This window comes from Micrasema longulum, unplaced genomic scaffold (assembly GCF_059751315.1).
Source record: "Micrasema longulum isolate JH-2025_06_02 unplaced genomic scaffold, ASM5975131v1 h1tg001235l, whole genome shotgun sequence".
NCBI classification, from domain to species: Eukaryota; Metazoa; Arthropoda; class Insecta; order Trichoptera; family Brachycentridae; genus Micrasema; species Micrasema longulum.
This window is the reverse complement of record NW_028278422.1, coordinates 132955-145566: the sequence shown is the minus strand read 5'-3', so window position 1 is coordinate 145566 and position 12612 is coordinate 132955. Positions and strand designations below refer to the sequence as shown.

The 12612-nt window shown below is 32.2% G+C and overlaps 1 protein-coding gene across 3 annotated transcripts in view; it reads left to right on the top strand.

Annotated features, from left to right (window-relative positions):
- The first annotated feature begins 161 nt into the window (after positions 1–161).
- Positions 162–12612, top strand: part of LOC148276350 (uncharacterized) — a 28036-nt gene continuing 15585 nt past the window's right edge. Inside the window, exons 1-14 of one of the 3 annotated variants that reach the window (XM_088234401.1) lie at positions 162–388; positions 2484–2660; positions 4631–4693; positions 4872–4893; positions 5233–5262; positions 6113–6148; positions 6787–6928; positions 7681–7871; positions 8901–8937; positions 9053–9177; positions 9668–9786; positions 11224–11323; positions 11393–11505; positions 12111–12296. In XM_088234401.1, coding sequence (XP_088090527.1) covers positions 281–388; positions 2484–2660; positions 4631–4693; positions 4872–4893; positions 5233–5262; positions 6113–6148; positions 6787–6928; positions 7681–7871; positions 8901–8937; positions 9053–9177; positions 9668–9786; positions 11224–11323; positions 11393–11505; positions 12111–12296 — 1449 coding nt within the window. In that variant the 5' untranslated portion in view covers positions 162–280. Of the gene's footprint in view, positions 389–2483; positions 2661–4630; positions 4694–4871; positions 4894–5232; positions 5263–6112; positions 6149–6786; positions 6929–7680; positions 7872–8900; positions 8938–9052; positions 9178–9667; positions 9787–11223; positions 11324–11392; positions 11506–12110; positions 12297–12612 lie in introns of those variants that run through there. The other 2 variants (XM_088234402.1, XM_088234403.1) reach the window with 2 other exon arrangements.

Below are 12612 nucleotides of genomic sequence, written 5' to 3'. Positions count from 1 at the left end.
CATGGTTACAACTAGTAAATGATTTATTTTGAAAGTAAGTAATAAAAAGATATTCATGTCAATTAGTAAAATACCTACTTGTTCTCAACTTTTATATTCTAGGTTGGTGTTGTGGTAACGTCTTAATAATGTGAGCATTTTGAAATAAGAATACGGTTTTGTTTTGCTGCAAATTCGACAAATGTGTTGGTCACAAATTTTTATGTGCACTTAAAATTATGTGTCGTGTTTTATATATAAAATTTAAATTATAGTTTTTATTACTTTATCAAAATTAAATATGTCCGCGTCAGGAATATCAGCGAAATCGACAAAATCGACCCGATCAGCACCTCCAGTTTTTGTTGAAATATGTCAACTGATTGATTTATCACTTGGAACTCCAGAGGTTTGATTGAAACAATTATTATTAAAAACTGATGTAAGGACATAAACCGGTAAACCGCTAAGTTCCTTAAAAATGTGTGAAAAAATATTTTTTTAAAAACGAACTACTTTGAATGACATCACACGTTCTTATGAATCAACCGATGATAAGAGAGTTGTAAAAGGTTCACGGTAAGTCAACGGACCAATCAGCAGAACTGGCCGAGAAGAAGGGGAAGAGAACTTGAGACGTCTCACGCGGAGTAATTTCAAAAATACAAAACTTTAAAAAATCATAACGCTGACAATACGATACATAAAATTAAAAAAATAATTTTTGGCTTAGTTTAGTCGTCGGCCTCAAGATGTAATGGTCAGCGCGTTTGCCTACCATGCAAGAGGTCTCGGGATCGATTCCCGACATGGTTGATATGAAATATTTACTTAAAAAGGTGTTTTTTTAAACCACAATATTTCATAGTCCCTGGACTGGTACCTGAAGCGTTACACTGATCATCTTACCTTCATGTAACAAAAATGATCAAGATATGCTGCGATTGGTGTACCAATGCAGTGCCCTATGCACCATTAGGTGCGGAAAGGGAATGATGATGATTAATAGTCTATTAACAAATAAAAAAAAACACTGAACTTCCTCATCGCCTTCCTCGCCCCTATTTTCTAATAAAATTTCATTGATCGGACATGATAAGGGTTGCCGAATTTGCCCAGGGTCTAGTGGGGACGTTCTGGGATAGGAAGACGTAGTATAAAAAACGGCAATTTTATAATGATTTTTTCAGTTAACTTAATTTTGTGGGGAAACATCAATCAATTTGGCAGAAAAATAATCCTTGCACCTTTGGCAATTATACTTCATCTTTGAAAACAGAACAAATATGTTGTTTTATTTTCAAATACAATTAATTTATTTAACAATTAAATAATAAGTTAAATTTTTTAAATACCATTCTCAAAATTTTAAAGTGTATTTTTACAATGTATTTATTTTATCAATGTAGTGCCCTATGCTCCATCAGGTGTGGATAAAAGTTACAAGATGAGTTAATGTTAATATTAATGAATGTTACAGAATTAGTTAATTTCAAAATTCATCAACATATATAAATATTTACTAACATTAGTTAAAGAATCTTATTTGAATTCAGGATTGTACTTTGTAAATTTCATGTGAATTATTTGACTTATTAAGTTATGTCTATAATCAGCTCTAATCGACTGTCCTAAAAAGCTGATGTTTTCTCTTGTATGTGTGCTCTTGTATTAAAATTTTTATACACAGCCTGTAACTGGAGAGGTGGATCATCGGTGGCAGAGTGATTGGGGACTTTAATGCTTATCGATTTAACCCCCATGTATGTTCAGCGATATTCAGTCGTTTTGTCGAAATTTTATTAAAAGGTGTAGTTTATACAAAACGAACGATGGAGCTTTTTTGAGCATTTACTTTAAAAAATAAAAATAAAACAATATTAAATCGATAGGCATTGAAGTCCCCCATTCCTCTGCCACCGATGATCCACCCCCCCAGTTACAGGCTGTATATGTATAAAGGTACATATATATATATTTAATTTATAAATTGTTTAACAGATGTGTTATAACCTTAAGTTTAAATTTTGATATTTCATTTTCTTCATAAATGTTTTTTTTCATATAACAATATTTTTTTACTGTCTTTATCTTCTTCTTCTTCTTGCGGTGCTTTGTGAGTTCCCCCAACGTTGGCAATCACTATAGCGAAAGGGTCTCAGTTCTGCGCTACTTTATTATACATGGCTTTTAATTTGTATTTGTACATCCATAAAACAAGTCAAGCTTACAGTAAAAGTAGTGGAGTAAAATTCGATTAAAATCGAGGTTTATGAAACTTAAAATATTTTTTTAAGGCCAACTCGTTTACTGACAAAAAACTTTGCTTTTTTATTATTATTATTACGGATAACTTATATAGCGCTATTTTTGTAATGAAATACCTCAAGGGCGCTTATTTGTCATTATAAAAAATATATTTTGCTCTGCCTTATATAAAATTGAATTTCGTGACTTTGCCCAATAATATTTTGAAATGTATTTTTGTTTGATTGTGATCGTAGGCTGGCGCTGTTAACTTCACCTTACTGCACGCCCTTCTTCATGTGATTGCCAAGCAGGTTAATATCCAGAATGCCAAAATAGAGTTTAGAGGAGAAGATGGAGCCGCCGTTAGGACGATGATGGAGTGTGGTCAGAAAGGCGGCAGTGTTATTCTCTCGGAATATGTTATTGAAAAGGCAAGAATTTGTATTATTTATTGTTTCATTAACTTTTTTAGCCTATTTTCAAACAGTTCACAAAAAGCAAACCAACCAACTTATCGAATTTAGAGAAAAATTATTATATGCGTATAGTGTAAATAAAATAGATTAAACATTAAATAAATCTTGATTTGTTGCAACTGGGAGGAAAAACATTTTTGAGAAGGAATATGGAAGTCTAGGCATTTACAGCACTTGTGATCTGTCATTATTTATTCATACAAATACATTCATATTACTCCATAAAGTGATTAACTTGAATAAATTGCTTTTAAAAATATATATATTTTTTTATAATATATTTATGAAAAAAATGCATTCTTATAATTTATAAATATTCAAATTTTAGGTGCATTTTTAGCTATACTGTGTTCATTATTACTAAAATTTCAAAATAAACAGAGAATGGCCCATTTCACACGTTTCATCCAAATCCACACGGCATGGTAATTAAAAGGAAAAATAGGGATAAAATTGACATTTATTATATTATTTTGTATTTGTTCAGCGGCTACTCTCAGGTAAAAATCTTGTAAAAGGAAATCGAGTGGAAATTAGTCAGCCTCATGGTGTACTGGTTATTGCATTTGCTTTGCATTAAAGAAATAAATATAGTAATCTATATAATGCTCTAGTTCTTCATCTCTGTTGTAATATATTAATATAAACAGCTCCCCAGGGAGTTGAATCCAGTCCTTGTCTACAAAAATTTGGACAAACTCAAAATATTGTAAATAAATTTAGTATTTTTATTTAATACAATAAATTAATATCAATCCACCCAATGTTATTATATCATGTCTTGTGGATTTTCGCCATGTTGTGAAATGGGTCAGTCACGTCATATCAGGCAGTGGGTTCGTGAATATACTTTAGTTATAACTATTTCAATGGTAAAAAAGGTTCAAACCTTGGATCCCTGATTCGTAAGTCTGTAACTCTACCATGTGTCCTCAACCCGGTTCAAAAAGGAAATGAATGTTTTTTTGTGACATTCTAAATAACAGCGATAGAAATAAAGTTCTTCATAAATGTTTTTTCATAAATAGATATCCACACATTTTTTTTACACACATTTTTTTTTTGCACCACAACAGGCCAGGAGGCCCAATTACAGTGGTGAATTACATCACAGAACACCCAGGCCTGAGAAAAATCACATTGAATTTTTTGTGTTCTCTCCGGGAATCGAACCCGGAACCTTCCGTGTGTGAGTCAAGCATCTTGACCACTACACCATCTAAACAGTGAAGAAGATTTTTTATATTTGGCTTATACAATATGAGTTCCAAAAGTGATGAGTTATAGACATAGGCAGGCTGATGAATGTTATGGTGTTAAGATTGCTTTTGGATGAATATACAATATTATAACATTTGTTATAAAAAAAATACCAGATAAAAACCAAATCGCTGCGCGCTTTAAAGGCCATTCTAAAAATCTACCTTAACATTTGTAAGAGGATTGGAAATAAACGTTGTCATAAGTAAATCATATCAGGAGGGGAGTACTTTGAAGGCGATAAAATAAATTTAGAAGAATAAATACAGGTTTGAAAAGCTATAAACAATTTAAGCTTATTTTTTTATCACAGTGTTAATATTTTTTTATTAATAAATTTCATAAAAGGTACATGTTTTTAAAAAATTCTATACATTTCTACTTTTACACATCTAGTAAATGTTATCACTGTAACTCTCCAAAAAAGACTAACTCTTGTGCTTGGAGAGTGACTTACACTGTTGTAGTTGTTTATTTATAAGAGTTTTAAATACGAGTACATGAGAAAAAAAACATTGGATATATAAAGAAAAAACATAAAACAATATTACACATCTAAAAATAAAACGTGCTGAAGTGTATGTTCGTGGGTAAATTAAATGTGTGCTTTGTTGTCTGTGTCCATAAACTATTTAATATTTTTAATGAACAAAAAATATTTACAGACATCCGGAGAAGTTTCTGAAGGGGCTGTAGAAGAAGAAGGGAAGGAACCAGAAGAGGGCGCGGTAAGTTCTCAACTACTATGTTTTTTTTTGTTTTAAAATGTTTTGACATTTTCTCCATGCTTTAGGGAACTGAGTATACTTTACCTTTGTTTATCCTATTTTATAAGGAGATTGTTAGTGTGAAATATATTTATTCACTTTGGCAAAAGTAATTAAATTAATACTATCTATTTTCTAGGAGGGTGAAGGGGCAGAAGCTGGTAAGCAAAAGTTTTGTATGTTTTATTACTTTTCAAATTATATTTCCTTCATCCTGGATTATACACCGATGATGATTCTCTGATTTCCGTTGAGAGATCAGTCTATTTTATAAATGATTTATTTTTTGTTGTTGGTAATTTACCATGTCTTGTCAAAGAACACAATCAAATAACAATTATTGTTGTAAATTTACTCAAATGAGAAGTAAAATTTTTCCCACCTTAACACTATTATAAATTAATATTATGATAAATACTGGTATTATTATTATTATATTTGCATAATGTAATAATTTATCTTATTTCCTGAAGGCGTAAGAGACTTATTTATATTTTCAGGATCAAAAGCTTCTGAAACGATTACTGTGGGTAAGAATATGTTTTTTAAAATTTATTTATTTAACTTTTTGTACATAATGTTAATTGTACATTGGTGGGCTTATTACCAAATGGCAATTTCTTCCAACCGACCGATAAAATAAAAGTTTATTTATATAATTTAAGTTGCAAAACATATTCAACAGAAAAAAAAAAGCTAAGATATACAAAAATAGAAATAACTGTATTTGTATATGTTAAATTTATACTATTAGAAAAAGGAATAAAGAGGAAAGAGATGTTTATTCAGATTTTCTTTACATATCAAATTATATGTTTTTACTAACTGTGGTTCAGAAATATAAATGAATTAGTGGAAGCATGGGTGTATCCAAGTTCAACATTTATTCATTCATATCGCAACTGTCAACACATTCAAACAAATCGTGACTACTGCTCTAGTTCTGATTGATTCAAAGTAAATTATAAAAGGGAGGGGGAGGACAGCTTTCTGAATCTGACTTCTTTCATGGGGGCAGAGGTGCAAAGCGATAATACAAAATTGGAAAATAAAGAACGCTTAATATAAAAAAAAACCTTTGGAATATTTAATTTCCTATAATTAGTTACAAATTTCCAAACTAAAGTTTCCGCTAAATTTTGGTAAATACCCACTATCGGTGAATTGATTTTATTAATTCTTCAGAATTTCATTTCTAAGAGAGCTAAGTATCAAACTGTCATTTAGTTAAATTAATTTTATTAAAATATCAATAAACTTCCACTGACAAAAGTCACAAACTAATTGTTCAGTTCATCTATCAGAATATTCTTTACCTAGGAAAAATTATATCCAAATAATTAAAAATTATAAAAATAATTAACATTTATATATTTCTAGTGGAACGTGTGGAAGGAGAGGAACCTGAAGAAGTAGGTAAATTGATTTTCAATAATTTCTTGGTTGATATTGAATGATATGATAATTTTTATTCAAATTGATTGATTTTGAAAAAATCACACCCAGATTAAATTTACAAATGACTACCAAAAATATAAAAAATGCATAATAAAATATGTAGATACATTAAAATTATGTTTTTATTATTTCTCCAATGACAATATAATATTTATTAAGTAGATCTGAGTTATGAATGCCATAATTTTGTACATTTTCTTGGGCGTTGATTAATATGTTAAACAATAATACTCATGAATTAAAAACATGATTATTTAACAATGTTCTTATAGGAGGTGAAATTGTTTTTTTTTCACCAACTTTTATCAAAACCAGTATAGTGTTGTTGCAGGGGAGGTAAAAATGTTTCAAGAGAGCTGATTGAAGACGTTTTAAACATTTCTTTTGACATAATTATGATTTGCATGAAGTTTACAAAATATAATGCTAAATTTATATAAAATGATAAAAAATGTCAATTTACATGCCTTCATTTAGCTCTTCGTAAAACCTGAAGTTTTTAAGATACTGTAGTTTACAAAGCTGCCGCCAAAATGTGCAAACTCTTAACTTAGATAAAGTTTGTATCTAACAAAGTTGTTTTGGACTTCCTTTAGGAAGTGTCAAGTCTAAAGAGAGGTCGTCCAAGCGCTTGTCGGTGGCGACTTCCTCGCAGTATAATTTGCTGCAGGAGAAAGTAAGCCAACTCGAAGGACAACTCAGTGATACTATACCCAAAAATAAGGATTTATTAAACCAGTAAGATTGACATCATTATTTGAATTATTTCAATTGAAAGCTTCCATCAATGAGAATATAAGAACAATGTGCAATTACAGGTTATAATCGGTAGCATAACAATTTCTCGATTTGATAATAAACAAGTCTATTTAAAAAAAAAAAATTGTGCATCGTATTAGATTGTCTTCGTATACTTTTTGGTGTCTATTGTATTGTCGTACTACGGATCTCTACCTTGTGGTGAGGAGGCTCGAGCGTTTCCATGATTCACCAGGCGATGTGAGCAATAGTATGACAACCGGAAGGGTCTCCCAAGCCAGATAGGTTGGTGTAGGAATCAGACAAAAGGAGATCTAAAGGCGACCCATACCCGAGTGAGTGTTAAACTGATTTCAGGGTTTAAAAGGCAGTCACCCGTAGACACCAGCATCTTTAAAAACCGATCTGGCTATGTTAAAAATAATTTGAATTCTATTACAAATAAAGGACTCCTATCCAATAACTCTTCCAAGCCACTTTGTCTGACCCTCTGGGATACTCATTGCGGATTCTGACAGCTGCCCTTCAAATTTGTAAAATTAGAATTGATTTATTATATTATTTGCTGTAAACATTTTATCCTTGTAAAAGTTGTTTACTCATTTGAAAGCACTTATAGTTAGATAATAAAAAGTTAAACAACCAAGCCTAAGTGTTTGACACATAATTTAATGATAACTTCTTTGGAATTTTATCTACAAAACATATCAATAAGAGCGTTCTTTTGTCAGGACACAAAGGGGATCCAAGTCCGTGTCAGAGATGTGGCAGATGATGAACATGGTGGCGAGGATGGATGCTGCGGAGATGGGAATAGAGAAGCTGTCCTCCATTATAGAAGACTTGGCCGTCATGTGCAACAAGATAGCGCAGGAACTCGGCCTGGCGTCGGACACTTCTCTGACCTCGGATGTCAGTGTTGGTATGTAGCGAGAAATAACATACATTTGTTCATTTTCTATATTCTAACCTAAACTTAGCTTACCTAACCTGACAATATTTCGAGTATGTCCAAATTGTAGACAAATTCAGGATTTTTCTGCGACAGGATCGATATTAATATTTAAATATTTTTCACTCAGAAACCAACCCAATAAAAAGATTTCAGGTCTCTAAAAAACTTACTCCTTCCAACTTGCTCCGCTCTACGGCAACTAGATTCCCATTTTCCAACAGTAAGTTATTTACAACTCGATGAAAATGACAAATGGAAAATAGTAAATTATAAGAATGAAAATATTTATTTCATAAAAAATTTAATAGATGTCGTTAGTTTTCTCCATAATTATATTTTCTACGGAAAACCAACTTATTGCGAATGTAATATCTTAACCGAGCATGTATTATGTAAACAAAATTTGATAAAAAATGCTTTGCATGAATATGGAAGTCAGTTACTTATAGGCAAAATGGTGAATGTTACAGTGATCATTTAATCCAGCTGATGACAGATCATACGCTCTGTAAACGCTATATTCTCAGCAGCTTCATCTCTGTTGAAAAATATCTAAATAACCTAACCTTATCTAATCTGTGACCCTAATGAAACTCCGTGGTGTAGTGGTCAAGACGCTTGACTCACTTATGGAAGGTTCCGTGTTCGATTCCCGGTGAGAACACAAAAATTAAAATGTGATTTTTCTCAAGCCTGGTTGTTCTGTAATCTAATTCACCACTGTAATTGGGCCTCCTGGCCTGTTGTGGTGCAAAAAAATGAAATGAAAACTATTTGTAAAGTTTATTTTTGCTCCACAAACCACAACACATCAGGGGGCCCAATTACAGTGGTGTATTACAGTACAAGAAAACCAGGGCTAAGTAAAATCACGTTTGATTTTTATGATCTCATCGGAAATCGAACCGAGAACCATCGGGCTTGGACATAGAATGTAGGGAGTAATGAAGGCAGTCAATATAAGACTTTTGTTAATTTTTATTTATTTATATTCAGATAACGAGGATGGCCCAAAAAAGAAGAGGCGAAGAGGGTAATATTTACTTAAGTATTTTTTTATTTTCCAAATTATATTTGAATCAGATAAATTTTATATTTTGAATTGTAAATATTATGTACTACATTTCTGTGATATTATTTGTTGCTAGTGGACTCGAAGGATCTACGAGTATCTTGGGACTCATTGATGGAATATTGAATGATTTTGATGTCCTGAAAGAGGAAGTTCAGGAGTTGAGTAATGTCTTCAAGTCTTTCAAGGCCTCAATTCCAGGTAAATTAAATAATTTTTGTAATAAATCAATCACATTCGCATTCCATTTTTAGTGTTCGAATATCATTTTCGTTCGTAAATAAAACAGTAAAACTCCAATTATCCGGATGAATGAGTGCCAGACATTATCCGGATATGCAGAAATCTGGATAAGGGATTAACCATTCAATTATATTATATAGAAATATTACAGTGAATTGGAATCATATAAAAAACTTACTTAAACATGTCCAGCAAAGTTAGTCGTTGGTGCTACGGCCGCCAGCGCTCTTGTTTATTTGTTATTATAACATCTCCTTTTTTTTTATTTCCTGATAACGATCCGGATATTTGGCAATCCGGATGACTGGAGAACGGGTAAACAGAGTTCTACCGTATTTATATTAAATCAATTGCATTATTTTATAAATGATTCTTATGTAAATGTGATATGATGTTTTATTTTTTGTGTGATTTTGTGGAGTTGTAATATGTGAGCGTATTTTTGCAGAGGAATTGACCGAGTCCAACGGCTCCGGGTTGAATATGAATCGCATCAGTGGGATGGATACAAAGTTCTGTGAAATCAACGATCAGATATCTCGGTTGGATAATGCTTTCAATAATCAGGTTTGAATTTCGAATCATTCAAATTTAACACTTATTTGTTTTACACCAATAACACCAGAGATAAATTTATTTCCTATGCTTATATCTCTATGTCCAGGCGAATGAGGAATACGGTTCTGTTTGTGAAACAGAATCAGAACCCCGGACTCAGGTAAAAATTCTGCAAAAGGAAATCAATTGAAGATCAGTCCGCGTCTTAGTGTAGTGGTTGGCTTTTTTGCCCACTATTCTCGAGATCCTGGGTTCGATTCCTGGCAGGGTGGACATGAAGTATTGATTTTAAAAGTTATTTAAACTGTATTATTTCATTGTTTCACTGGCATCTGAAGTAAGGACTGATTACCTTACCTTCATATGACAGATTATTGATATACGCTACATTTGGTTTATTAACAACAAACTATTTGAAACAATCTACAATACCTAGAATATGCGACCAATATAACAATTTATTTACCGAGGCTGATATTTTTTGTGACAATGTATGTAAATTTAGGTCAAAAATTATAGAAATTTTGAGAGAAGCAGATATTTAACTTTATTATTATATACAAATTTTTTCGTTTCATTTCTTTTACATTTATTATATTAAACATAATTAAAATTATTGTATCAAGTGTAAACAATTTTTTTGGTGTGTGCATGATTGTCTTACACTAATATACAAAGAAATTGGCAATATTTGTGTACATACTGTTTGTTTACCTAATGAAATAAATTAATTAATTAATGCAGTGCTCTATGCACCACTGGGTGTGAAAAGGGGGTGATGATGATGATGCCTATATATTGGGTGTTAACAAGTAAGCTGTGTCTTTTTTTCCAAATGAAGGGATCGAGAGGACACAACAAAAAAAATATAACAAATTAGTCAATAAAGAATTCCCCCTTTTTTTAAAAAAAAAGAAAACTAGGGAACCCTGAAAAATCCGCAATAGCGGAACACTTTATAGACTCTGGACATCTTTTTGCCTTCGAACTGAGGATTTTGCATAAACCTAGAAAATACATTGCAAGAATAATAAAAGAGGCAATTGAAATACACAAACACCCAAATAACAAACAAAGATGACGGGCAAAAATTAAAATTTATATGGTTCCCGGCACTACACACTGCTAAAATGACAGGGAATGTCCTACTGCCGACTGCACTACACACTGCTAAAATGACAGGGAATGTCGTACAAATTACTGGTACATAAACACACATTTTTTTCTACAAAACACACAGTTTACCCTGCAATGGTAGCCGAAACGTCAGAACGAATCCAACATACATGGGATCATCTAAAAAAGATACATATTTAATCTGCATCATGCAATTTAAAATAGATATGTAGGTAGGTAAGACTATTTTATTTTTTTTAAATTGGTTCTGAGGACCCGAGGATCTTCAAGTTTCTATTAATTTGTGTTTTGTGGACTTTATATCAACAGATGAATATTTTCCAAGACCAAGTAACGGATATAGAGAAGGAGGTGATGGCCATTTGGCGAAACTTGAACGACAAAGCGGCTGCGGAGGCCAGAGCTTCGGGTAAGTCTCGCTTCAGTTGAGACAACGCATTGTTTGTCTCGCCATTTTATTAATTGTTCCAACATTTAGGTGTCGGTGAACTAACAACCAAAATTCTGGTGATCCAGGAGGAGATGGAGACCAGCAATGCGAAGGTGGATAAATTATTAGAAGACAAGGATGATAAGACTCTGAAGATAAATGTGAGTTCACACAAAACACCAGTTTTTTAATGCCTAATAAAAAAACATTATGTGTAAAAATAGTGTATCTAAACTTTAGTATTTTGAGTGAAATTATTTTGGGTAGGTAAAGCGACGTCTGGTTTTTTTATTGAAAAAATAACTAAGGTACTCCTAATTTAAAATCAGTATTTATCTTATAACAGCATTCTTCATACAAAATATTTTTTTACAAAAAAAATGTTACAGCAAAGATAATTTTAATTAAAAATAATTAAGTATAAAATCTAAATCCAGAATTTCCAATTCAAAATAATTAAATTAAGAACAATTATTGTAGAGGAATTTAATTCTTAAATGCGTTAAATATTCATACAGCTTCCTCTACAAAGACAGAGTGATATGGCATTCTATTCTCTCTACGTACGGGGTGATGGTTTGTTTGTTTTTCACAAAATGTATTTTTGTATATTTTATGATCTACCGTAAAGTATTCTCGAATTGTGAATAACTTACTATAATTTTTTTTTTCATAATTACATTCGGTGCGAGGCGGTCGTTGCCGAAGCCATTATAGACAAAAAAATTATACTAGTTCTTACACGACATTGTCCTTACGGTGGCAGATGATTGCTGAAGAAATGGACGTTATCAAGACTGTGAAAGCCGACAAGAGGGAGGTGGAGGACTGGTTGGAGGACAAGGCGGACATAAAACTTGTCAACACGAAGCTCTCCATTGAACAGTTTGACATCGCCTACAACAATCTGTTCGAGTCCCTCAACGAAGCGCACACCAAGCTTATCAATCAGGTAAATTGTTTTCTTTATTTACTCCAATCATTCGTGAACAATTGAACAAACGTTTACTAGTCATAAAATATATCACTTTGCCTGTTAAATGTGAGTGAAATAATTACATCAGGTAGCTGCCCGTGCTCTCTGAAGATGTTTGCTAAGAGAGCAGTGCTGTCATCTGGCGGCCGTCATGTACCAGTGGATGACATTATAACGTTATCTTTACAAACTGGATAGCGCAGGTTTCCTAGAGAGTGTTGAGTGTGAGCAGAACGCTAAACAGCGGTACATACTTTTTTTACAGACCGGAATGTTTTTTCTTGTGTAGTGG